The 27,953-nt window shown below is 40.8% G+C and overlaps 1 protein-coding gene across 4 annotated transcripts; it reads right to left on the bottom strand.

The window, feature by feature from the left end:
* On the bottom strand, positions 1-27,011 carry SCAF1 (SR-related CTD associated factor 1). Of its 4 annotated transcripts, none has more exons than XM_081344745.1 (12): positions 26,848-26,928; positions 26,327-26,395; positions 23,329-23,489; positions 16,809-16,875; positions 14,399-14,526; positions 13,463-13,581; positions 9,606-9,718; positions 4,987-8,211; positions 3,718-3,800; positions 1,659-1,943; positions 868-996; positions 1-751 (listed from the first exon to the last, which is right to left on the bottom strand). In XM_081344745.1, exons 3-12 carry the CDS (start codon positions 23,461-23,463, stop codon positions 575-577), a joined length of 4,461 nt encoding a protein of 1,486 aa, XP_081200871.1. In that variant the 5' UTR covers positions 23,464-23,489; positions 26,327-26,395; positions 26,848-26,928; the 3' UTR covers positions 1-574. The 4 variants fall into 4 exon arrangements, with proteins under 4 accessions (XP_081200871.1, XP_081200870.1, XP_081200869.1 ...); XM_081344744.1 differs by having other exon boundaries at positions 26,809-26,889; XM_081344743.1 differs by lacking the exon at positions 26,327-26,395 and having other exon boundaries at positions 26,848-27,011.
* Between the last annotated feature and the right edge of the window lie 942 nt (positions 27,012-27,953).

The raw sequence follows: 27,953 nt of genomic DNA, 5'->3' as shown, positions 1-27,953 counted from the left end.
TTTAGATGGCTAAATGCAGTTTTATGAAGATAAACAGGGTGGGAAAGAGTATGACAGACAAACTTACAATTGGAAGCAGAAAATAAGGGGTGTTTGCCTGTCCAGGATGACAGGAAACTGCCATCTGTACGTCAACCATGGTGCTGCCATTTCATGACCATTGACGAGAGAGGGCAAAGATAACACCATCAAATCAAAAACATGCTAAATGAGTAAAAACTAGGCGTGTCAGAGGAATAACATCCACCCATAGGTATCATGGGTGCTTGAGAGTGATGAAAATTAAAATTAGCCCCATTCTCTGCCATCGGTATTTACAGAGCAAAACACAAGTCAGTCTTGTGGCCAAATCTGTGAAAGTATTAAGGAAAGGCAAGGGAAAGATTTCCAGGGCAGGTAGCAGATGCACAAGAACTGTACTCTACAAATGCCACCCCTCCAAAACAAAAGGTATTGCTCCAACTCCCTTTCCACTTTCCCCACACAGTGATAGGGAAAGGGCTGGGGAGCTCAGCCAAGCCAATTTGCACAAAGAAGGGCTGCTGTGATTATTATTTTTTTCCTTCAGAGGAGATCAGAGCGGGGGCATGGGCAAGCCAGATTTGTCCGGTCCCCCCATTTCCTTGGGAGGCCTCTGCTCTTCATCCATCTTCCGTCCATGTTTTCGAAAGTACTTGTACCTCTGGACATAGGCCTTCACTAAGTTATTCACCTTGACAGGGTTGATTTCACCACTCTTGCTGTGGCAGATCTAAAAGGGAGCGGAGGGAGAAGGAGAAAGAAAAGAAAGTGATTTCCATAATACTCTGTCCTCCCTGCTGTCACATTTTTGCTCGTTTCCTTCCTCTATCATGCCAACTGCTTTACCTTGTGGACAGCTTTGCGCAGGATGTCCTTGTATTCTTCCTTGGTGATCTCCTTTTTCTGGTAATAGGGCTTGATGGCTAGCTTGACTTCCTCCACCGCTCGCTCTTGGGTGTGAAGTTTTTTCAGGTACTGCAGGGAACACAGGCAAGGCAGTTGAAGGAAGTCAGTACAGGAGAAATAAGGTAATGTGACAGCAAAGCACGAAAGCTTGTCAGTCCCCAGTAGCAAGATTCCAAAGTTGACCAGCTAGAAAACAGAGCTCTGGCTTTCTTTGCTCCAAGCCCAAAGTCTGGCAATCGTCTGACCTCTTTCACATATAGTTTTACAATGTGATTATGATCCCAAAGAGAGATCTTGCAGCAGAGTCAGTGGTTCCTGTATCAAGTGCAGGGATGCATTACTTTTCTCGGGCTAAGTGTAGTAGGTTCTAGAGAAAAAAACGGATGAGGCTTGGAGGAAACATGGACAAAAACTAAATTTAATTCACATTTAATTGAAAACTAAAGCATTCGTAATTAATGTCCATGCATTTAATACTTTTTCCCTTTAATCACCTGAAAATCCTTTTCAGGATTCTGGAAGTTGCAAGCAAGCCTATGAGGGAAGGTGGAGAGACATGTTGCCCTGAAGGCTCGCATTGTGCACCTCTGCTACAGCAGATTCTAGCAACAGAGCAGTCACTGCTCTGCTGTCCATTTTCCCCCAGTCTAGACATGGAGAGAGATGAGAGTTCTTAACTGATCTGCATAGTAAGTGTGAAAAGATCGGTGTCTCACTCCAAAGACTTTTACCTTATCGCTGTCTCCGCGTCCTTCAGAACTGGTGCTGCCCAAATCGGTGCCAGAGGAAGAAGCAAAAATGCCAGCAGAAGGAGGACCTGCTGAAGCCTGGCTCAAAGTTCCTGGCAATACCCCTGTAGGAGTGCTAGGAGTTGAACCACAACCTCCTAGAGGCATTGATCCTTGCAAGTGGTAGGAAATGGGTGGGACAGCTAGGTGTGACGCAGGCGGATGAGTGGGTGGTGCCGGTGGCTGAGGAGGAGCTAAGGAAGCTGAGGGCTTGGTGTGGGTCAAGATCTGGAATAAGAGAGTAAACAAAACATGGTTAAAATGGCTTGGCTTGGTATTGAGACAAATAAAATTCTTGGCGTGCTACACAATTACTGTAACGTATTCCGTATTTTCAATTTTTCATAATGTAGAGCAGAATATTATAATCTCATAATATAATCTCATTGAAACTAGCAGGTAAATGGCTCTACTTGCCTATATACAGGAAAGTCACCATAACCTGTGAGCTCCCTTCTCTGGGTGTGCAAGATCCCATTGGGCACAACGAGTTGACATTTATTTTGAAGTTATAGCTGGGGGAAAGGAAGGGAGAACCAGCAATCTTCCAAATGTTGCTGGTGCAAATCCTAGCAGCTGCTAATATGGTCAATGGTGAAGGATTCTAGATGCTCTATCCTCATCCTGATAATATGCTTTCAGGTTGTTTAATAAATCTAACTCTTAACATGGAATCCTTCATGTTGAAAATTCCTCCAACATCCATGTACTTATGCTCCTGCCCATCTAGAAGTTCAAAAGCATGTAAATGCAAGTAGAGAGTTTTCACACGGGTGGGCAAGGTTAACAGCATTCTGTGATGTCATGCTGGCCACATGGCCACAGAAACGTTTTTGGACAACCTTGGCTCAAAGGCCTCAAAACGGAGATGAGCGTTTGACGACTAGCAGAATAAAATTCGAAAGGAGTCCTTTCCTTCTTTCCATGTATGTGTATTTGTTAATATCAAATTCTGACCACAATTCTGATTTCAAAGGAAAGGGAAAAGAAATGTATATTTTATAACTTCTGTTGAGAACTATTAAGGAGAGTTTAATTCTGAAACAGTTCCAGAATGCCATATAATTACAAGGAGAATTTCTGCAATTTACATTTACCATAGTGCTTCATGTTTTTATCTGGAAAAGAAGGGTATTCTTGTAGTTCAAAGTAAAAAAGTATCTGACAACAACCTTGTCCAGTCAGTATCCTGCAAAAAGACTGGTTTGCAAGACTAATAATAATAGTGTATTTATTATATTTTAAAATAATTTATTAATCCAACTTTTGCATGTATATTGGTTTCAAAAGAAGGATTTTTTCAAATTACATAAATGTTTTTCTCTTTAAGTTTCAGAAAACACGTGAAGCCATAGAGATCATTATGTGGCCAATTAGGAAGTGTGGGGAAATTGTTATTCTAGATAAAAGCTGATCCCTCAGCAGTGGATCAATGCCAAGGCCTATTTCGTGTAAGCTTTAAGGGAAAGATACACCCACAGGTTTCTAAACTTGTCCCTGCAGCCATGAGAACCAGAAAAAAAAAAGCATTAAACATAAGATAAGGTAACCAGATGTTCTCTGTTCTCAGGGTGCCAACCTTGGTGTCAGACAGCAGGTTTGCTTGTACAGGGAAATGCAATACACAGCATGCTGGGCTTTGAAGCTGCCTCCCCTCTCCCTCCTCCCTCCACGCCCCCCATTGTGCCAGCCTTGTCTGTGTCAAGATGAATTCACACATCCTTGAGAATCTCACATCAGTTTTTTGTAAAGGTTTCTAGCACAGCAATTTCTGATGAAACCTCCAACAATTAGCACCATATTATTACAAAATGGTACATATGTTCTAGAAACCTTATCAAAATTTGAAGGGAAACCACCACCGGAACCTGATCTTTCAGGAATTTGAGAGTAGAGAACCAAAAAAACCCCCAAAACAAACCAACCCTGCTAGTTGCTGTGAACACACTTTGCAACCAGGCCATTCATAGTCAATAATGCAAACCTCAGAATTTGTGATTACCTGATTAGTTGCTTGAATGAGTTCCTGGGCTTTTGCCCGGCTTGCAAGATTGGCCTCTTCCATCTTGAAGAGCAGGGCAGTCACTAAGTAAAACACAAGAGTCTTAGACAAAGGTTCCCAAGCATGGAAGTGGAAAGCAGATAATTAAGTGCCTATGCCCCATCTCAGACTACATTTTGAAATACAAATTACAGCCATGGCAGGACATTTATTATTTTATTTATATTTGTTTATAGCCCATTGCCACAAATACCACATCTCAGACTGTATGCTTTAATTTGCCCTATCCTCAGCTTGGAAAGCAAGATTGCAAGACTTGTCATTGGGTAAGATTGTAACCACATTTATCAGCATATGATTTTTTTTCCTTTAAAAAATATGTATCTTTTCATAAAATCATGTTAGCAGCATGATCCTAAGAGAATACTCGCCTGAATTAAAGAGATATCAACAACAGGCAAGAAAGTTGCTTTGGAACAGGCATGGGTGGGCTTCCTTAATTCTCATATGTTTGGGGGAAGAGGAGGAATTACGCAAACAACATGCAAGCCCAGGAAAAGGTGCCCACAACTGAGCTGTCAATGTTCACATCCTCTGTGAAGCATGTTTGCATTCAAAGTGCTGTATATCCCTATTAGCCACCCTGTTCCCAGCATGGCAGCCTGTCAATCTCATCCAGTAGGTTTCAAGAATATCATTAAGGATACTGGGAGATCCTCTGAATATCATACTTCACAAAGATTTATACCTTAATAATGATCACGCTATTCTGCAAACAAAAACCAACTATTTCTTAGTTCAGTTTCCATCACAGGGAGCTCTGCACCCACCATTGTCAAAACTACATTCCGAAAAAGGCACTCAATACTGAAGTGTTATAAAGATGGTAAGAAGAAAGAAGTACTTAGTAACTTTCTCCTTAACTTGTAATTCATCTTGACAACTGGATTCCCAGTGCAGATTCCTAAGCTTATATTTCAGGGATTTTCCAGATAGCAAAAAACACTTGGTCAGAATCAACAGCAACCAATACCCAAGCCTGGACTGAATTTTATCAATCAGCTGAAATCCAAATAAACCCACAATATAAAACTCCCCTTTTAAAAAAAAGGAATGTTATTTTTGGAACACTTTACTTGGTCTGAGATTTGTAGAATCACACTATAACCTTACCTGCAATAAACTGGGATCCCCCTCCACCCAAACCCCCACATAACAGAATCTCCCCCAACACATACACAACATACACACCACCACGATGATACCTACATGCCAATACACCACTAGTGCAGTCCACCCCCCCCTGCAGATTCCATGACATAGGAGCAGGGGGTTGGGGCAAACTACGGGGAGGATGGGGTGGCTGCTGCAGTGGCTGTTCCTCTTTGGGTTCAGACAAGCTGTCTGCTTCTGGTTCATCAGCTGGCACCCTGGGCTGCTCAACAGGGGGATCCTCAGGAAGGAAGGAGACATCAGGTGTCTTACAGCTGCTGTCCACTGTCTGGGAATCAGGTGTGAGTTCCTGGCCTGGGGCCAACGGTTGAGGACTTGGTGGCTTGGCTGTGCCCCCTGATTTTTCTGAACCAGACCATGAAGGCTCCTCCTTCACCCTCAAAGGGCTGATTGCACCCTGGCTGCAACTATCAGCTTTGGATTTCTTCAGCCCAGTCTTCACTTTGAGTTTCTTCTTTTTCTTGGGCTCTGAGGCACCCTTTTGCTTGATGCCCTTCAGTTTCTTCACCCCCATTTTGGCTTTTAGCCCTTTGACTTTTTTGGGCTTGAAGCCTTGTTCTTTGACATCAGTCATTTCACCTTGGCCTGCTGCTGGTGCCCCAACCATTAACACCTTCTCCTCTGATTTGAGGAATGGTGAGCGGCTCTCCTTGTCTCTGCTGAACTTTACACCAATAGAACCCATTTCTTTTACTGATGTTGTGCTACTCACCCCTTCCCGGATTAATACAGCTACCTTGGACTGGAGCTTCACTTTCCGACCTGATCCCAGCTTGCTACTCTCTTTGTGACTTCCAGCTTTCATCTTTTTCCCTGTTTTGTCTCTGTCAGTTCTGGGTTTTTTTTCTATCTTGGGTAATTCTTGCTGCTCGGAACTAGGAGGCCCCTCCTTCAGCTTTTTTTTGTATTTCTCTCGGGCAGCTGGGCGGTCCTCTAGATAGGGTCTCTTGCGTTCCTTTTCCTTGCTTATCTTTTGTTTGGTATCCTCCTCAGGCCTTTTATCTTTACGTGATGGAACTGCATCCTCCTTAGTATTTAGCCGCATTGCATTAGATTTGGATTCTTCAGCAGGCTCACGATCGGAAAAGCAAGCATCAAAGCTCATGCCCTCAGAATCATAAAGCACCTCTCTCTTAGCACTCTCTGGTGTCTCCAAAAGTGCCTCCATTTTCTCCTGCTGGTTGACAGTAATGGTCCTTTTGATAGTGAAGAGATCATTGTCATTGAGATCCTGGATTGAAGGTGGCACCACAGTTCTCGCATCTCTCCGTCGTTCTGTCAAGGCCTTTTCAGGCTTGGGTTCCTCCAAAAGGTGGACCTCTCGCTCTTTGTCTTTAGATAACCGATGGGAGAGATGCTTCTCACGTGAGCGAGACTGAGAGCGCTTCTTCTTTTTTCTGCCACCTTCCCCACGATGCTTGTCTTTGTGCCTACTGCGATGAGCACGGCTGCTGCTACGTGACCGAGAACGATGGCCACGGCGTTTCTCCTTTGACTTAGATCGCCGGCTTTTGTGCCGCTCAGCTGAAGTATGTGAAGATCCAACAGCAGACAGGCTGGTGCTAATTGAAGGGGACCAGGAGCGAGACGTTCGGTGGTGTGAGCGGGACCTCGAGGTCCTGTGGTGTGAATGTCGACGCTCTTTGGATTTTGAGCGTGATTTTGATTTCTTCTTTGGGTTCCAGGAAGAGCCATAGGCCTCCTTGGTTTTCGATGCCTTGCATTCTCTTGATCTTTTGCGTTCTCTTTTTGATTTTTTACATGAACCAGAACTAGAACCAGAGTGAGCTTTGGAGGCAGGGCGTTTGGGGGCAGGTGGAGGTGGTGGAGGAGGCAGAGGTGATGGAGCTTGATAGCGTTCTCGCCGCTGGGTTAGGATTTTCCGTCTCAAATCCACACCTTTCCAACGAGGATCTGGCTGGTTTTCATTAAAATCAATCTGTAAAGCTCCTTCCTCATCAGAGTCTGCATGCAATGATAGAAAATCATCTCCTTCCACTACCCGGAGAGTTCGTGGCTCAGCTGGCCGGCATCTACTTCGAAACAATCGAATGGGACTATACCGCTCATCCTCTGGCTGGACAATCTCACCTTCTTCAATTTCTGATTCACCGCCACCGCTTCCATCCCATTCCACTGACGATCTGCGCCCAGCCCGAGGATGTCCACCTGCTTTTGACATTTTCTCTCCACCTCTCAGCTTAGCATTTCCAACGGTCACTACCTCTAAGGAGACCTTCCCTTCCAGTGGGGTCTTGGCTTCAGCATCCAGGCGTCCTTTGGGAGCCAAGTCAACAACAAAAACCCGGCGACATGGCTCTGGAGCTTTAGAGTCTCCCTGATCTGAGGGTAGCTCCTCAGGCAGGGTGGAATCAGCACCAGGAAGCCCTTTGCCCTCAGAAGTCTCAGTAGGGCATGTTGCCTCAGTCGCATAGCCTCTGCTAGGTTCTGTTTCTGGTTCTGAATCTTCTTGCCCTTTCTCTGAGCTTGGGAAATCTTGGCTCAAGCTGTTTTCATCATAGATTCCAGCCAATGTTTCTGAAATGCGACTGATGCTATGTGACATATCTGGGGGCTGCTGGTCATGGTCATCATCTACATCCTCCTCCTCCTCCTCCTCCTCTTCCTCCTCCGGTGAAGGGGTACTAATAGAGGAGCTGGGGTTGGAGCCTGTGGGATCAAAGGGATCGTATTTCTGGTCATGCCGCCCACCCTCTGCTTCTTTATGGGGAGAATCCCCAAAGCCAAAATCACCATTGAGATTATCTTCATCCGTAGGGTGGAAAGGATCATAAATATCTAAGTCTGGGGAATGAATGGGGGGGCACGGATTTGAGGAACCACCATCTTCACCAGGCAGCCCTTGATGGCAGGACATGGAAGAAGAGGATGAAGAGCAAGAGGATGAAGAAGAGGTGCTGGAATCAGCCTTATCCAGGGAGCTACCAGGTGGTGGCTGGGACCGTTGCTGAGATTCAGACTCTCGACCAGCAGCACTTTGTGGACGTTGTTGTCCCCCAGTGGAAACTCCCATGCCAATTCCCAAAGTCATGGCCAAACAGGGTGAAGAAGTCCTGTCTGCTTTAGGGGACTGCAAAACCTCGCTTCTTTCTAAATCAGAAGTCCAAGTAGCCCTGTCTGTTCTATGCACAGGGAGAATTCTATGTGGGTCTAGAACATAGGGTTGCTCTGAAACAGAGGGGTGACCAATTTGGGAGGCTCTGCTTCCTCTCCAGCAGGGGGCAGATGATCCAAGGCAAGCTGTAAAAGCAAATGAAGTTATCAGAAACACACCAAATTCATTTTAAAAAGAAATCTGCATTATAAGAGAAATAAACTCTTATAACTTGTTTCTTAAACATTAGTAAGTCTAACAGTACTAAAAGGCACCACATTGGTGAAGGTTGTTGTGTTCTATTAGTCCATTAAACAAGCTGCTCCTAAACATGACAGCCTAAATCTAAATTTCTGACAAACTAATTCTTGGATTAAGCAGCAATAGGACTTAGTGTTACTGCAGAGCCTCTCACCAGATGTTTCAGATTCTAGGCTGGCAGGCAGGGAAAGTAGAGGGACCAGGGTCAGAACATCTGTGTATTTTTGGAAGATTTCCCATGTAAAAAAATAAAAATCTGGGCTAAATATACAGTTAGTCCTTGACTTATTCATTTAGTAACCATTTGAATTTACAAAACTAAATATGTGACTTATGACCATTTTTCACCTTTACCATTGCAGCATCCCCGTGTTCACATAATCAAAATTAAGATGTTTGATATCTGCCATGTATTTATGACAGCTGCAGTGTCCCAGGATTATGTGATCACTTTTGCGACCCTCTGACAAGCAGAGTTAATACGGAAGCCAGATTCATTTAACAACCGAACAACTGTAGTGATTCACTTAACTTGTATAATAAAGATTGTAAAATGGGGCAGGACTCACTTAACAGTAGACTTGCTTAGCAATGGAAATTTTGGCTCAATTGTGGGTATAAGTTGAGGATTACCTGTATTTGAAAATTTAGCTTCTTATATGAAAACATACACAATTCAGAACTGGAGAAAGGGACCGAAAAAGTAACACATTTTGTATCTCACTGCTAGGCTTGCCAACCCAGTTTCCCTGACCATAATATAAAATTGTTGACTCCAGATATGTTGAACACAAGGGAACACAAGGCTTGAAGATTTCTCCCTTTCTTTTTTGCCCATACAGGTAGTCTGTGACTTTTAACCAAAACAAAGCGTACTCATCACAATAATCATAAAGCTGGTCAACATCCACTTTTACTTTTTTTTTTTGCAGTCATTAAGCAACTGCTATAGTGGTAAAGCAAAGGGTCATAAAATGAGCCAATGGTTTGCTATGGGCTAGTTTACCCCAAAACTGGAATTATCAGGTTAATGTTGTAAAATAAGGAAATGTGACAACAGGACACTGCAAATGACCAAAAATACGGGCCAAAAATACACCCAAAATGCAGCCACATGACAGGGGATGAGAATGGTTATGAGAACTTTGGAACGGTATCATATGTACTCCTGAGAAGTCTGTTGTAACTTTGAATGGTCAGTAAGCAACCAGGCGTAAGTCAAGAGCTATCTGTATTTCTATCTTCATTTGCATATGCATACACAAGCACACCCACACACCAGCCTTCTGCCTCCTCCAGGACAGGTTTCTTCTGGAGATGCCTGACAGAGCACCAATGTCCTCTAGTCGCACTTCAGCCACCAGCTCCACTTCTTCTATATCTTCATCACCGCTGTTGAGAAATAAAGAAAATTAGGATATTCCATCTATTTGTCCTTTCAGAGAGCCCATGTTTATTTTATTTGTACCCCACTTTATTATTTTTACAAACAACTCAAGGCCATAACATATGTAACATACCTTTCTCTTCCTATTTTCTCCACAACAACCCTGTTGTGTGGTGTGGGCTGAGAGTAACTGGCCCAGTCACCCAGCTGATTTTCATGGCTAAGGGTGGAACTTGAACTGTTTTCTAGCCTTTAATCCTTAAAAATTTCAAAAGGTAGAAACCCTTTATAACATAAAATCCTAGCACACACAGTAGCCTTAGTGTAATGCCAAGTCTGAAATAGGAACTTATGCATTACTTTGCATAAAGTTACCAAGAGCAGCATTTTGTAAATTTTATTAGCTGGATCAATTTACAGCTACATCATCATTGATCTCTACAGGCCAAATCAGATATTTTGATTTTGTGTACTTAACAACTATCTCCTTCCTCCATTACTTCTGCCTTCAGGATTAGGATTTGCAGCCAACAGCATCCTGGAACATTTCTCCTAAGTAAGACATAGTTGGATATAATAACTAGCTGGGATCTGTGGCTTCTTCAGATCCAAGAAAGCAAGAGGCAATGAAGCTGCTAGAGTGAAGAAACAATGAGCATCTGAAGTTAACAGATGGCAGAATCAGAACTTCACCAACAAAGTAATAAGGCAATGCAGATTTATGTCAGTCTTTCAGCTTCCTTGTGTTTCCCTGAGCATCTTGTGAAATTGAAATCAAGATCTGTATATCAGGACTTGTAATTATTACTCTCCCTTTAAATCAGTGTTTTTCAAAAATAAGATGTGTGGACTTCCCATTCCCAAAATTCCCTGGAAAACATGGGAGTGGAAACCCACACATTTTAAAGATGCCAACTTTTAAAAACACTGTTTTAGACCATGTTGCTGCTACTACCAAACAAGAACAGATTACAAAGAACAGTGCACTCTAACTAGTGAGAGACAGTTTGCTCTACTGGTTAAGACACTAGGCTAAAAGTGAGGAGACCATGAATTCAAGTCCTGCCTTAGCCATGAAAGCAATCTGTGTAACCTTGGGCCAGTCAGCCTCCCTCAGCCCAACTCACCTCACAAGGTTGTTGTTGTAGGGAAAACTGAAGGAAGAAGTGTTAGATATGTTCACTGTCTTGAGCTACTTGTAAAAATAATTCAGGAATGATACAAACAGATAAAAATTAAAAACAAATCTGTAAGATGGTCCTGATCACAGATTTTCTAACCAGTTTCTCTTGGCTTTTCTTCTAACTGGTGTTGTATCAGCTACACAAATCATTTAACAGTGATTTATAAAGACTGTGGTCATAAAACCAACTGCAAGCAAGCAATTGCAACCTAAATTACTTTCCATCATAACATGGCAGTCGATTCAGCAAATCAACATCTCCAGCCGTGTTCTTTTCAAAAGCAGTTGTCTAAAGTATTTTTCCCTTTCAGTGACTAGGATGCCCACTCTGCAAACCCAGATTTTAAAAAGATATTAAATCTTCCATATCAGAACCTAACACCCAGGTTCTTAACCTAATCAGAATCAACACCTAGAAGGGAAGAGAAACAACCCAGATGTTTCAAGCTGTAATTCTCATAGCAATTGCCAGACTAGCCAATAGTCAGAAATTCTGAAATTTGCCATGTGGAAGGCATTAAATTTTGAGCAACTTTCATAAATGACTTTTAAATAGTATAGTACACCTGAAGAATAACATTGGTTAGGCATCTCAGGGCATATCTAGGAAGTGCTTCAATGAGTTTTTAACTTTGGTTGAAATTCCTAAGATCATAGTACAGGTAGTCTTCAATTACAACTAAAATAAAGTCTGTCCATTATAGGGGGTAGCTGTTAAGTGAGAGAGTCTTGATTAACAACCCCGTTCTCTGCTCTCCCTGATGCCCCCATTAAACAAACATGCAGACTGTTAAGCTGGGTAGAGGGTACCTTATTTTTTTTATTTTTGGGGGGGTAGCTGGGTCCATAAAGGAGGCAGACAAGCAGCAAAAACTTTGCAAGGTTAAAATCAGCCCAATAGTGGGGAAGAGCCCAGCTAAATCAGAGCCCAACATCACGTTCCAAAGCCAGAGAGGCTTTCAAACAAGCTCTGTATTTGGGTAATGAAACCACACTTGTGAACTGGGTCTCTCCCCAATCAGTCACAACCCCTTTTTAACCACCTAATTTGCTGAATTTACTGTATGTCTGGAAAGAGGATAACAAAATCTGTAAGTTACTTACTTTGCTTTCAGTGTTCAATTCAGCAGCTAGAGCACAACACCTGCCTCCTGCTTTAGAGGAGTTCTAGCTCCCTTCTAAAGGTAGCCAGATAAGCAGGAGACAGCTTTTCAAGGACTCACCTCCTGCAGCAGCTGGCCATTTGCTGCATGTGTTATTCATCAAGCTAACTAACTTACAGATTGGAGGGCAGAGATTGGAGGGTAGAAATAGAGTGTTTAATTTCAGTACCTGATTGGGGGGAGAGGGGGGGGAGAAAGATCAACAAGGCTGTCCCCCAGCTTTTTTTCCTGTTTTCTTTACTGAAGAAATGTGGGTTTCTAGGAGAGGGACTGATTTTGGGAAGCTCCTCCTGAAACTGTTGCCTTTGCAGGCAGCTGGTTCATCAAAGCCTACTCAAAAGAGATTTGCAGCCTCCCAACAAGCAGCTGATCAGGACAAAAAGCTTTAAAAGCAGCCACCCTTTCTGCTAGGAATTGTCAGCACTCTAAAAATGTCAACTGCTTCCAGGAGGCATGGGGAATAGGCCTAGTCGCTGTGAGGTCTCAATAGGGCGGGATGGGGGGGGGGGAGAGAGGTGGGTGGAATCAATCAGTCGTAAGGCAAATGACTGGGGGCACTGCAGCAGTTGTAACTTCAAAAGGAGATTATATGTAGGTTTTGGGAAGTCTGTCATAACTTTGAACTGCTATTAAGTGACCAGTCCTATCTTGAGGACTACCTGTACAATATACCAGGTACAGTCCTGTGTTCCATTCAAACTATAATTGCCAATGCAGAAAATCATGTATTGGTATCAAGATCTATTTATTATTTATTTGTTTTATTTAGGCACTACCTGACTCCAGGCTGAGTCTAGGCATATTGCAAAACAAGGAGTTATTTAAAATTACAACCCACATAAACCCTTAACAGATGGCATAAAACAAACATCATGCACCCAGCAGAAGCTGTAAGCACTTCAGTCCAGAATGTAGATGAGCCAGATCTATAAGGGTCTCTAGAAGGCTGTCAGGGTTGCCATTTCACCTCTTCAATATTACTTTTATCCATACAAGAATAATTCTAAAATGGCCCTGACTCATATAACACACATTTCTGAATTTATTTGGTAAGCATTGTTATTCTATCACAGCCTATCCCCAGTCTGATACTCTACTGACTGTAACTCCCATAATGGATAGATGAGACAGATAGGACCTGCAGGCTGAGATAATGGGAATTCCAGTCCATTTGTCGGGAGGTGGGGGGAGATGGGTCCATTATATCAATGTTTAATTCATTACATTTTAAACTAATGATCAGCCATAGCCCTCTAAATGGTACCACAGCCCTCCAGGCAGTTTATTGGAGTTTCTTAAAGCAGTTTAATTTCCAAGCTGTTAATGAAGTTCATATGATAATTTCGGTAGCATCCTGCACTTCATTTCCTGCAAGAATGCAGCTTGAGAAGATTCTCACTTACTAAACCGCCTGGGCATCTATGGAGCTCTCGACTTCTTGGGGCATATGATATGGCCAGTCTAGATAATTCAATATTCCAGCCAAGCCAGGCATTATACCAGAGGAAGGAGTCTGAAAAACCTGAAAGAATGGAAATTGGCATCATCAGCAACAAAAATAAACCAGAACCCCCTATATCAGGCATGTCAAACTCACAATGTCACATGACATCGCGAGATGTATTGTGACTTTTCCCCCATTGCCGGCAATAGGGTAGGCACGGTTCTGGCATGATGCATCCGGCCTGCAGACCCGCAGTTTGATATGCCTGCCCTATATCCTCTATGGTGAAAAAAAGTGAATATGAAAAAAATCATTTCACCATAGAACATCTCCATATGCTATACAATGAAGCCTTCCGCCCAAAGATAACAAGTGCACTATTCAGTGATTTGGAAAATGAAACTTGGATGGAAGTGCCTATACAGGTAGTCCTTGACTTACAACCACAACTGGCACTGGAGCATCTGTCACCAAATGACACAGTTTATTAAGTTGCATGGGTACTGTAACTTTTTATTGCAATCATTAAGTAAATCACCATGGTCATTAAGTGAATGATATGCTTGCTGGAAGCCTCCTGGGAAAGTCACAAATGGCGATCATGTGATTCCAGGACACTGCAACCATCATGAATTTATGTTGGTGGGCAAGTGTTCAAATTTTGATCACAAAATCACGGGGTTGATTCGAAGATTAGTTATACGTTTTATAATTTCAGTACCATCATAATTTTGAATGGTTGTTAAACAAATGGTTGTTTGTCACGGATACCTATACTCAAATCAAGGATTTCTGTGCAATGACTGATACTTGTAAAGCTCTTCAATTAGATATTTTTGGTTCACCAATATTTTCTACATTATAATATGAATAATCATATGAGATTGCAACATACCTCACCCATTGGACCATTTCTATCATAGGCCAAGGCGGAATCCCCAGCTCCCAGCCAGTTTCCTCCAAAACCTTCAGTTCTAGAATTCCAACACCATTTATTTTGACTTGTGCACTTACATTCTGCATCTGAAAATGAAAACAAAAAATGTGTACATTTTATAACCAACTAGAGCAGAGGTCCCCAACCCTTGATCTGCAGACAGTTACTGATCTGCAGCCTGTTTGCAACCAGGCGGCACAAGCAGCAGGCAAGTGTGGGAAGCTCCATTTGTGCAAGTGGCATACATGTGCACAAAACCATCCCCTGCCCCCCCCCCTTTTGCCACCACCGCTGCTGCCAGTCTGCAGAACTGGAAAGGTGGAGGACTGCTGGACTACAGTATGTCATCATACAACTGTCATATAATATATAATTATAAATGGTGCCTGCATATTAAGAATATCAATGGAGGCTGGTGTTGCATAATCTATGAATCAGCGGGTTTCAGATATACACAAGCATCTTCCTTTTGGTTTTGTGCATTTTTTAAAAAAGAACCAAGATGGCTTAACAGCAATTAGTTATGCCTAATTTTTCAGTGACCTTTAAATTACTATTAAAAGTATGAGACCCCCAAATCCATGGACAGTCACAAATTTGCTTGAATGGCCTGAAATAAGACATTATCTCTATTTGTCATCTGTTATAAAGAGAAAGTAGTGTCTGTTTTATGTAAGAATGGTAATGTGGCAGATGGGAATGCTTTGAGCATGTAGGGAAAGTTATAAAAACAATTGCAGGTAGTCCTCAACTTATGACCACAAAATTTCTGTTCCTGAGCAAGAGAGTTGTTGGGTTTTGCCCCACTTTATGACCTTTCAAAGTAGAGCTCTTAAGTGAATCTGGCTTCCCCGTTGGTTTTACTTGTCAGAAAGTTGCAAAAGGTGACCACATGACTCCGGGACCCTGCAATAGTCATAAATACATGCCAGTTGAAAGTGTCCAAATTTTTATCATGTGACCATGGAGCTGCTGCAACAGTGTGAAAACAATAAGTCACTGGTTTTAGTGTCATTATAACTTCAAAGGGTCATTAAACAAATGGTTGTAAGTCAAGGACTACCTATACAGAGTTGCTGATGGTAGCCCATCTCTCTCCGCCAGGCATGTTTTTTCTCGAAGCCTTCATATATTGGCTTTCATTCAAAGAAATTATCCACCTTTACACCAGAGACGCATCTGTATCCACATTCTTCATCAATGGCCATGCTTGATAAAAATGCTAAGAACTGAAATCTAGCAAATTTGGAGGACCACAGTTCTGCATTCTACATTTGCTATTTTGATTGTTTTGGATTTGGGAGGCATGATGAAAGCATTCTGAAAAAACTGAGAAATGCAGATACAAATCAAACAATTTTTTAAATTTTTGAATATCTAGGACAGGGCTTTTCAACCAGTTGTACGGGTAGCACCTGTGGTACGTTGGCACCTTGCAGGTGGTATGCGGCCATCCTAGAAAAGTGGTAGCAGGGGAGGGGAATGAGCTGAACCGGTGGCAGCACCACACAAGCCTGAGCGAGAGATGTCTGGAGCTGCAGGGCTGTCAGGGCTCAGTGGAAGCACCAGGATCAGCACCAGGCTCCAGCTGGAGCTCGGCGCTGATCCTGGTACTTCTGCTGAGCCCAGAAGAAGCGCCGATCAGCTGGAATGTTGCAGCATCTCCAGGGTCTTGTAATTTACATTCAGATGCTTGGCAACTGATTCGTATTTATGATGGCCACAGTGTCCCACGGTCATGTGAAGTGACCAAAACCTGCTGCAACCACCCAGCAGAAGGGGGGGGGATAAAAACCAAACACCCCCACCCCACCCCCGCTGCCAATCCTCAACAGAAATGCTCACAACAATGAAAACCTCAGACAGGAGGAAGAGCGCCACCAGGCGGGCAGGCAGGTGTCTTGCTTGGCTGTGGCTTGGGGGGCACTTTTTTCAGTGCCACTGTAACTTCGAACCGTCACTAAGCGAACTGTTGTAAGTTGAGGACTACCTGTACTTCCATCACTTTTTTCCTTTTTTGTGGTCATCAAGTTTTTGACACCTTGCTAGGCGACTGGTGGTACTCGGATGTTGCCATATCCTAAAAGTGATACAATGGGTGAACAAGATTGAAAAGCCCTGATCTAGGATAATGTGGTAATTGAGGGGGGAAAAATCTAATTTTAAAGATTGAATTATTAAACTGATTTATATAATTGCTCATCTCACAAATAAGTGACTGTGGGCTGCATACAACAAGCACTTCCTTCTAGGGGCTGACAATTTATGTCAGATACAGCTCTAACGCTATGGCCTTCTACTGATAGTCTAATGATGTAGGTAGACAACTCGGATGCCGATACTACCCTGCAATCCTGGCTTCTAGTACCTTTCTCACTAGCCGGATCTTTCAGTTCCCCTGCTAAGCCACTGCCCACAGCCTGCTGCAAAGCTTTCTGTGAAGACAGGAGACACAGACAGTTATCAGCTACTGTGAAACATCAAATGTGGCAATTGCCAAACGTTCAATTAAATATAACCAACATATTGTTATAGTGATTACTGAACACCACTACAAGGAAGAATTGTGTGAGAGCCAAGTGCTGAAAGGGGCACGCACCTTATACAACCACCACACAAAATAAATAAAAGGTATAAGCAAGTAATCTCATTTTCATTCCTAAGGTTCTTTTTACACAATTATAAAACAAACATCAGCTATTGTAAGAAACTACCAGAACTGAAATTTACATATATATTATAAGGAATGGAACATCATAACAATTTACATATATGTAAGAAATGGAACATCATAAAAACACAATCTACTATGAGTTATAAAAAACAAATGGTTAAATTCTTCTACGGTAAGTCCCTGACTTACAACCACAATTTAACTCAAAATTTCCCTTGCTAAGCTAGACAGTTGTTAAGTGAGTTTTGGCCCATTTTACAATCATTTTGCCATGGTTGTTAAGTGAATCGCTACAGCTGTTCAGTGAATCATGCTATTGTTAAAAGAGAGTCTGGCTTTTCCAATTAACTTTGCTTGTCATGGGCAAGCCATAAAGGATACAAATGGTGATCCCATGACTCTGGGATAGTTCAACTGTCATAAATACATGCCAGTTGCCAAATGTCCAAATTTTGATCGTGTGAACATGGGGATGCTGCAACGGTCATGTAAAAACCAATCCTAGGTCACTTTTTTTTAGTGCAGTTGTAACTTTGAATAGTCACTAAACAAATATTGTAAGTCAAGGACTATCTGTATTAAAGTCAGACTTGTAAATTAACATTCATCTGGTTACAGGTGATAGGAACTTTGCTCAGGCAACTAAGGCTAATCCAAAATTTTCTTTTTTAGTTTATCTTCAATCAGTCTTGGATCTTTTACAACTGAACAGAAATGGAAAACAGCTGATGTGATACCCATCTTCAAAAAAGAAAAGAAAAAAAAAGATCCAGGAAACTATAGACCAATCAGCCTGACATCAATACCTGGGAAGATCTTAGAAAAGATAATCAAGCAACAAATCTTCAAACACCTAGAAGCAAACAAAGTTATAACCAGAAGCCAACATGGGTTTGTCAAAAACAGATCATGCCAAACAAATCTTATTTCAAAGTGACTAAATTAGTGGTTCAGTGAAATGCTGTGGACATAGTATACTTAGATTTCAAGTAAGGCATTTGACAAAGTAGACCACAACCTACTTCTTGGTAAGCTAGAAAAATGTGGGATAGACAGCACCACCACCAGATGGACTTGTAACTGGCTGACAAACCGTATTCAACGTGTAGTCCTTAACGGAACTACATCCTCATGGAGGGAAGTAAGCAGTGGGGTACCCCAAGGTTCCATTTTAGGCCCAGTACTCTTCAATATCTTCAAAAACAATCTAGATGAGGGAATAAAAGGGTAACTCATCAAATTTGCAGACGACATTAAGCTGGCAGGAATAGCCAACACCCCAAAAGATAGGCTCAAGATCCAGATAGATCTTGACAGACTTGAATGCTGGACCCTATCTAACTAAATGAAATTCAATGTAGAGAAAAGTAAAGTTTTACACTTAGGCAAGAAAAACCAATTGTCTGGGTACAGACTAGGTAAAAATTGGCTCAATACCAGTAACCGTAAAAGGATTTTGGCAATCGCTTAAAAATGAGTGAACAGCATACGGCAGCAGCCAAAAAAGCCAATGCAATCCTAGGCTGCAGTACTGGAAGCATAGAATCAAGATCACATGAGTATTAGTACTGCTTTACAAAGCTTTAGTATGACCACACTTGGAATAATGCATTCAGTTTTGGTCATCACAATATAAAAAGACTCTAGAAAGAGTGCAGAGAAAAACAATGATAGGGGGCTGGAGGTTAAAACATCTGAAGAATGGTTGCGGGAATTGGCATGTCTAGTCTAGTGAAAAAAAGGATAAGGAAAGACACGATAGCAGTGTTCCAATATCTGAGGAACTGCCACAAAGATGAGGGGGTCAACCTATTTTCCAAAGCACCAGAAGGCAAAGACAAGAAACAATCTAGAAGTAAGGAGAAATTTCCTAATGGTGAGAACAATCAACCAATGAAATATCTTGCCTTCAGAAATTGTAGGTATCCCATCACTGAAGACTTTTAAGAAGAGGCACCAGGCCAGTATTTGTCTGAAATGGTATAGGGTCTCCTGCTGGGTTCCTTCCAACTGTTATTCTATGGTTTATGTTCTATGTTCTAATCTAGTCCATATGTTCCATTCAGCAAAAAAATGAATTCTAATAGCCAAGACGCTTGCAGCAAAAAAATCTGCCTTAATACTATTAACTTTGAACTGAACTTTATCCCTAATCTAGACACAAAATTGTCTGAGTCCATTTGATCTACTCTACTCCTTCAAGACTGCAGAGCTGTTCCTTTTGGTATTCCTTTTAGCATGAGTCTTCATATGCCAAGACAGTCTGAAAGCTGCTTTGAGGACCGTGAGCCGGCAGGCTGTCCAGAAAATAGCTGGCACCTGTGTTGCTTTCACCCTGTCTCTTTAAGACATCTCCCCAGCCAGCAGGACAATTGGCTATAAAAATTGTGCTAAGGACAAGCCGGTGTGGTGGTATGTGGGAGATAGGTTTGTTTATGAATAAAGTAGGTAGAAAGAATTTTCTCTAGCAGTACAAGTAATCCTTGACTTCAACCACAAATGAGCCCCAAATTTCCATTGCTAGGTGAGACAGTTGTTAAATGAGTTTTGCCCCATTTAAAAACTTTTCTTGTCAGTTCTTAAATGAATCACTGCAGTGTTAAATTAGTAACATGGTTGTTAAATGGCTTCCTCATTGACTTTGCTTGTCAGGCCACATGATTCCAGGACACTGCAGCCATCATATATGTGAGCCAGTTGCCAATCTTCCAAATTTTGAACACATGACCATGGGGATGTTGCAACAGTCATAAGTGCCCCTGTAATTTAAAATGGTCACTAAATGAATAGTTGTAAGTCAAGCACTACCTGTATTACAAGGAATACTAGTTGGAGTAGTAAAAGCAGTAGGGAAGAATGGAATAATGGTGCAGAGTAATAGCTTGTGAATGCTGTGTGTGTGTGTGTTGACTAGGGCCTGTGTTCACTGGCTCTTTTGTATTTTGAGCCCATTGGGTGTACTTAAAAAACCTTGCGACATGGACACATTTCATTCATTACAGGTTTCTAAAAAGTTTAGTTAGAAGATCATTTTTAAAATGGAGCTTGTTTCCAGGTAACACATATATCTCTTTAGAAACAAGTCTTTCAGAGATGCATTCTCTCCACATCTGGAGAGAATGCATCTCTGGAAGACTTGTTTCTAAAGAGATATATGTGTTACCTGGAAACAAGCTCCATTTTAAAATGGAGTTAAAATCAGGTGCCCATTTCTAGTTCTAATAATTTTTGATCATAAAAAAATTAAACTAACACTGAAAACTAATCATTTGATAGAAGTCTTTAAATGGGGAAAGTGACAGCACGGCACAGATATATAACCAGGTAACACAGTGTATAGTGAGATTTTGTTCCAAAATTTCTTTTCCTGCATAAAAGGCAGTTGCTATATTTTTTTAAAAAATTACAAAAATACACACTTGAGCTGGGATAAAGAAAAAAAAGGGAAAAATGCATGGTTTCAAAGCAAATATATGACATAAAGATGTTACACTGGATTTGCAAATGAAGCAAGCTATCTTAGTAATTAAAAGGGATGTATAAAGAGCAAACCAGAAGAATGATTTGGATAACTTTCTTATTTTGATTTTACAAAAAAGACATGTTACACTTTTGAAGGCGTTTCTGAGAAAAGACAAAGAAAAAATGAAAGGAAATAAAAGTTCTCGGATGCTGTTTAGAGCAATTAAAAATCAAGATTGTTAAAAACAAAGAAAGGAATATTAAGTTGGTTTAATGATCAAGGTTAAACTTTTGTAGTAGAATTAGAGGTGATAAATTACTGAGATTGTTTGTACTAGTCACGACCAAGGGGGAAAGTCATTTCTTATATATTTTTCTTTTTTACTAATTTTTTCTCTCCATTTTTTGTTTACATTAGTTTTTTCATCTTTGTATCTGTAAACGTTAATAAAAATTGGTATAAAAAGGTAAATAGTTATTTATCACTGCATCAAGAAAGGCCCATTCTGTGCTGCTTTGGAAGTCCCATCAGTAATAGAGTAGCTGTTTACAGAACACAAATAACTACAAAGGTGACAGAAGAGCCATATGGGCTTCACAAATTCTTTGTAACTTAGTCCAAATTCAGAATGTTTTAGGTACAATGCAGATATATTACTAAAGACAAAACATTTATCAGTATACTCAGTATAGACCCCAGTGGGCCTACAAAGCTCTTTCTACTATATTAAAGAAACTCAAATGATAATCCTCAGGAGTAGGCACCTTCCAAAGCACAGATGGGCAGCATGTTGCCCTCTATATGTCCTTTTTTTTTAAATGATAGCTATTCAGGCAAAGGGTTGCTGGGAGTTGAAACTCAATGTGAAGAAAACAGCACAAAATTTATGCGTTTTAAAATTACGTTGGGGAAGTGTACATTTAATTATTCACCTGTATTTCAATAGGATATATACAGTGATGAAATCACTTAAAAATTTAAGAATCTACGAATCTAATTATTACAAAACATTCCACAAGACTCTGCTGCATGCATGCTGATTCAAACACTGAAAATAAAGCAAGGGAAATTTGAATTACCATCAAGTCACTGGATGATTATGATTGGTATCCTTCCCAGTTAACCTACCTTAGAGAAAGAATGAGCGCTGCGATACAAGATGCAATGGAAATGACACTGTTATTAAGCTATTGTTTGTATTCTTAGAAGACTGTTTATTAAAATATTTTGTATTCTACAGATGTAATCACGCATTCAATTTAAAATTACCTAATGAAAATCTAACTGATGGTGAGGTGAAACTAAGCAATAATGTTTCTCAGATACGGCAGCAACACTATGGAATAGTTTCCTTTTGGAATTAAAGTGGCTGCCACATTAATTATTTCTTTTTTGAAAATTAGCTTTTTAAAAATTTTAAATCTGAGTTATCAGCATGCCCTTCAATGGTCGTGCCATCTTGTAAATTAAACTTAGAATTGTTAAAATTTTAGGACCTATTTATTACTATTTAATTTACCATGGACAAAAGCAGCCATCACACTGAGTAGGTTCAGTATCACTCACATTTAGTAAAATAAATGGTCAAAAATAACATTACTTTGAGAACTGAAAGCCTCCTTGATAGCTCCTGCTGCTCTGTTCTTGCTTTAAATACTTTGAACTGCTGTTTTTAGGAAAAGAAAATCATAGAGCAACCACCTTATCTATCTATACATACACCTATGCTTTAGCTTTCAGATTTGTATAATTCTAGCTATTTATTTCCCACCTTTATTTAATGTAACAAAATAGAAAAAGGAAAATATCGTACCTGTTTGCCTGGATCAAGACTGAATCAAATTTAGAAAGCAAGCCAACTGAAATCTATGAATGTTCAGTTAGCATGACTAACAAAACTGCATTTCCTTTTTTTCAAACAAGTTTATTTTTTATTGAAAATTCCATTTGTTTCAATGGATTTTAAATGAGTAACTCTAGATTTGTTCCATCTTTGATAATCTGAGCAATATGTTAGATGCTGCATGTGACAAAACTATTTAATATTAACTATTGCTTTTGTTGCAATACAATTCAGCAATGAAGTGTCATCTTACTCAAGAAATATAAGGTTCTCAACCCCCTATTTTGTGCAACTTGAAGTTTGCCTTTTAATTTTTAGGAGGCTTAAAAATTACTATTGGGGTATTCCTAATGCTGCAATAGCAATGCTAAAAAGAACAAAATAAGGCTCCTGGTACAAAACTCCAGCTGCTTCTAAAGCATCTTATCAAGTTCAATTTTCAGTAGTTCTTAAATGCAGAACAGTATTTTGTGGAAAAAAATGAAAGACGATGCCTAGATTTTCTAAGATCATAAGGAGACATGATGGCTTCCAATTGCCATGGCATTTTCTAGTTTACTGCTTATTTTTGCTGTGCTAGAATACCTTACTGGCATGTTACAAAGAAATATTTTATAAATGTTGTTTATAGACACCCAGATAACACTAAGATCAAGAGTACAAGGAATAGTTATGTTTATTGCAAAATTTAAAAGAAAGACCTGTGACTACATAAAGAACACCACATTGTCTGTACCAGTAGCAGTGCAAATTAATTTTGAACAAAATCACTTTCTGTGCACTACCCTTATATGAATCCGTTTCTTTTGTTCCCTTTCCCTGTGTGTGTGTTTTTGTGCTGCACCAGTAAGAAACACCCCATCCATCACCCCATCCCACAATCTCTTGATAAATAGAGCAGCTATTACCAAAATGATAACGTGGCCAATACAGAGGGTGCCTGATTGGTCCCAATCTGAATCGAGGGAAGGTTCACTGGCTGGCTTCTCACCACTATGTGCAGAACCCTCCCTGACTGGCGAGCGCTGATTCTCCTCTTCCATGTCTGCAGCGGTACAAATCCTAGAAGCTGAGAGGAACAAGAGATTAATGAGATTCCAGATTTAAGTACTGGTATTATAAGCTCTTCTATTTTTATAGAACTGAGGGAATGCCACTACCCAGTTTTGCCCAAGTTACTCCTAGATGTTTGATCTTCAAACCAGATATTTGAACTTCAAGCCAGAAGTTTCCCAAAAGCTTGCCTGAAATCCATCATTCAAAACAGAATCTGGATTGTTCATAAATATGAAAGCAATAAGGCGAACGAAATTATAGTTATTGCCTCCCTTTAAAAAAGTATATTCTTAATTAAGGTAAAGGTAAAGGTTCCCCCGCACATGCGTGCTAGTCGTTTCCGACTCTAGGGGCCGGTGCTCATCTCCGTTTCAAAGCCGAAGAGCCAGCGCTTGTCCAAGGACGTCTCCGTGGTCATGTGGCTGGCACGGAACGCTGTTACCTTCCCACCGTAGTGGTCCCTATTTTTCTACTTGCATTTTTACGTGCTTTCGAACTGCTAGGTTGGCAGAAGCTGGGACGAGTAACAGGCGCTCACTGTGTTACGCGGCACTCGGGATTTGACCCGCCAAACTGCCGACCATCTGATCGACAAGCTCAGTGTCCTAACCCACTGAGCCAATTTTTTGCCAAACAAAGTGGATGAAAATCACTAGGAAAGAGTATCAAACACATCCATAGGTTGGCAACTTTAAACCAGACAGACTTAGTCAAAGCAGAAAAACTACCTGCTTGTTTATGTACAAGCTCTAGCTTTGTAAAGCAGTTACGTATGAAAAAAACGATGCCCTTCAATTATTCAGCTGGTGGCCCCACAATTCCCCAGAGTGACTGGGGCAAAAAAACCTTGCCCTTTTTTAGACTGAATAACTTAAAAAATTGTACCCGTTTAAGGCCATTTCACCCACAGAAACTCCTGAACTGCCATCCCAAAACAAATACCCACTTTTGAAGTATGGCCCTCACTATTCCATGCAAAATTTTGGTGGCCTTAAGATAACATAAGTTGTGTCCCCTTGCCACAATGAGTAACGAAAGTACTCATTGTCTTATATATAAGTCTACTGACATAGGATCTCAGTGGAGATTCTTGGTACAATGTACAGCAACTGTCTTAAATATGATAATGTCATGATAAGCTGCTAGAACACAATTGATTAAACAGACCATTATCAAATAAAATATATTAAGGGAAAAAGCATTAGTTTTTATGTACAGTGAAGATAAATTTCAGTGCTCGTGGTCCCTTAAGTGATTAATTTATCACATTCCTATATCTGTATCTGAAGCAACTAATCCTTTCTTATTGTAACTATCCATCCATCAAATTTTCCTCTACCATACCACTTTTTTATGAAAGGCATTTTCTCTATTTTTATAAATCTTGCAATTCCCCATAACTTCCCAATATGTGCTTATCCCTCTCCCCAATTGTTTTCTCAAGGCTTGGTCTATTTCTCTTTTAAAAAGATACCTATAGAAAAATGAACATCAAGAAACAGCAGCATATCCTGAAAGTCCTGTGAAAGTCAAGAGAATGAAGCCTAAGAAGTTGTGATATCACTGGTAGAGAGAGGACAGCTTCAACATTGAAAGCTAAGAGAGCAAAAGGTTCTTCTTGAATCCTGAATTATGAAAATATTCAACACCTGACTTTCTCACCTTTAATGAGGAAAAATGTTAGCTACAAACAGATTTATTTCTCAATTCTTTATGCTTAACGAACCATTATCTGGCAGATGTGTAGATATTTGCCAGCCTTTCATCCTATGACAGAGCTAGGTAAGAAGCTTCAAACCATGTTTATTTTATATACCTAACAAGTCAATTATCCAACTCCTTAATTAACAGTTACTTCATTGCTAAAAATTCATTCCAGCACTACTCTGTAGTATTTCTTTAAGATCCTCCAAGGCAGAGGTCCCCAACCTTTTGGGCACCAGGGACTGGTTCCGTGGAGAGAGGTTTTTCCGTGGACCAGGGGGTGCATGGTTTTGTGTGCTGACTGCATCCCGCAGATGGGGCTTTGCTTGTTTGTGTGGACCAGTTGTCTTTTACTCTTTCCACATTTTGCCCCTCCACTTTGCACTTTCTGCATTTCAAGTTAAGACCACACAGAAATCTGCCCATTGTACTCAGTGCTTATTTGGAATTCCAACATTCTCACCTTGTTCAAGACATGATATTCCAACCATTTACTAAGACTCTCCTTCACCTATTAACAGTACTATATATTAATCAGCATTTTAGGCTTTCCAATCAGTTTCAACATTTCAAGTTTTTAGTTATCAATAATTTGATACTTCATTATTAAATATGCTGTGCTAATGCAACACTGAGATATCAGAAGTATCTTTGACCAAAGCTGCATCTCATGTCAACCTGTTATATAATTTGTTATTATTACACATCTTAACTATAATAACATTTTTCATACAAAAGATCTCATGCTTATCTAGGAAAAATAACGATACATAGGCTGTGGGGACCTGAAAACCTCAGCTAAAAATAAATCATACAAACTGAACAATATGATTTATGCAAGGCAGCTTTCTGTGCTCAGTATTTGCTTCTTCTGTGGCCATATTGTGTCCTAATCCCCTTCTCACCACAATCACTGCCCTGACAAAATGCCATACTAAGAATTCTGTCAAAAGTTATTCAACCACAAATTAGTTTCCTCTAGATTTTTTAAATTACAATTTTTATAAATATGGAGATTACTGGGTTACCAATTCTTGCTCCCAATCAAACCTCATTCTGGGTCCTCAAGAGACATTAAGACATCCACCCACCTCCTTCAGACTAGTAGACCCCAAATTCAGCTTGTCCTCCATACCAATCACATACCACAAAAGTAAGGGTATGCTTCCTTTCCATGTCTTCTTCCCAGGCAAACGGTGATCTGATCAATGGGACCTGTCCCAGAAATATGCAAGTCCCCAAAACCATCAACACCAACCTCGTACTCAATTTACTATCTGCTTCCTCTTCACACTGCCAAATGAGATACCCTATGGGTCAGGGAGCTCACCAAGTGCTTTCCCTCCCTCTTACTATGTGCCCTACCTCCATTTCGAGGTGAAATCTCTGATCGGTCTTGACTTTCCCCCAATCTTTTCTTCCCCTCCCCCATCTTAACTAACGGGTTCGCCCCACAACCTTCTCTTGCGTCAGCCCAAAATGACCCATACCCATCTTTTTAGTGCTCGCTCCTGCATTGCGTACACCTAATATCTCCTTTTCTTACAATGGCGCTTTCTACACCCCCAACTCCGATCATAATATCTGTTTTTCTCCCAAAATGCCTCCCAAACCTTTTCCGTAATTACCCGGCTCCACCGGGAAACTAGGCCCTTCCGCCCGCCCACCTCAGTACAAAACCAGGAGGCGCGGCGATCGCCATCGAAAATGTTCGGGCCCGGCCTCTGTGGCAGCCATTTTACTCCTTTCGGCCTTTCGGCAGGGAGGGTGACTGAGAAGGGTGGGACAAGAGATGCTGATGAGCATTCTGGGATGTGTAGTTGCGATTGGCATGGCTCTTTAGCGAAGGTGGAGGAAGAGTACTATTACTACCAGAGATCCTCGTATCGACCAGGAAGTAGAGCACACGGTATGATGGGAGATGTAGTACCGGATATGCCACGGATGGGCCCGTATGAGAACGACCGATCCCGGAATGCCATGCGAAACTAAGGGGCTACGGTCTTAAATAGTTCGCTTTTCAGGCGATCTAATTGCCTGTGCCAATTGATAGAATCCGCCATGTGCGGGGTGAGAAGGGGTCATATGTAGACATTCACATGCATACGCAAATGATGCAAATGCATATTTCGCTCTCTCCTGAACAGCGCTTCTTATCGTTTCCCCTGCCAGTTGTCAAAAATGGCAGAAACGGTATCGGGGTTCACCCAACGTATCACAACTCCTATTTTTAGGTATCAATAATAGCCCTGACAGAAAGGAATTCTGTAGAAGTAGGTAAAATTACAAACTTCAGTGGCTGACTTTCTATCATTCCATTTCAATAATTTGAATATTCAAATATAAGAATTGAGAAATGATCTTTGAAAGGTGCAGATTGATACCCCCATCTCCCTTTCAAGTCAACAACAACCAGATTTGTAAGGTCAAAGTCAGCTCCAATAAATACAAGTAGTCTTTGACTTACAACCTTTCATTTAGTGACTATTCAAAGTTACAATGGCATTGAAAAAGTAATTTATGAGCATTTTTTACACATATGACGGTTGCAGTATTCCCATACTCACGTGATCAAAATTTGGACACTTGGCAACTGACTCATATTTATGATATTTGCAATGTCCCAAGGTCATGTGATCATCTTTTGCAACGTAACATGCAAACTCAATGGAAAAGCGAAATTCACTTAAATATTACTAACTTAATAACTGCAGTGATTCAGTTAACAACTATAACAAGAAAGGTAGGAAAATGGGGCAAAACTCACTTAACA

Source organism: Vipera berus (assembly GCF_964194415.1).
Source record: "Vipera berus genome assembly, chromosome: Z".
Taxonomy (NCBI): domain Eukaryota; kingdom Metazoa; phylum Chordata; class Lepidosauria; order Squamata; family Viperidae; genus Vipera; species Vipera berus.
This window is presented reverse-complemented; position numbering and strand designations above follow the sequence as displayed.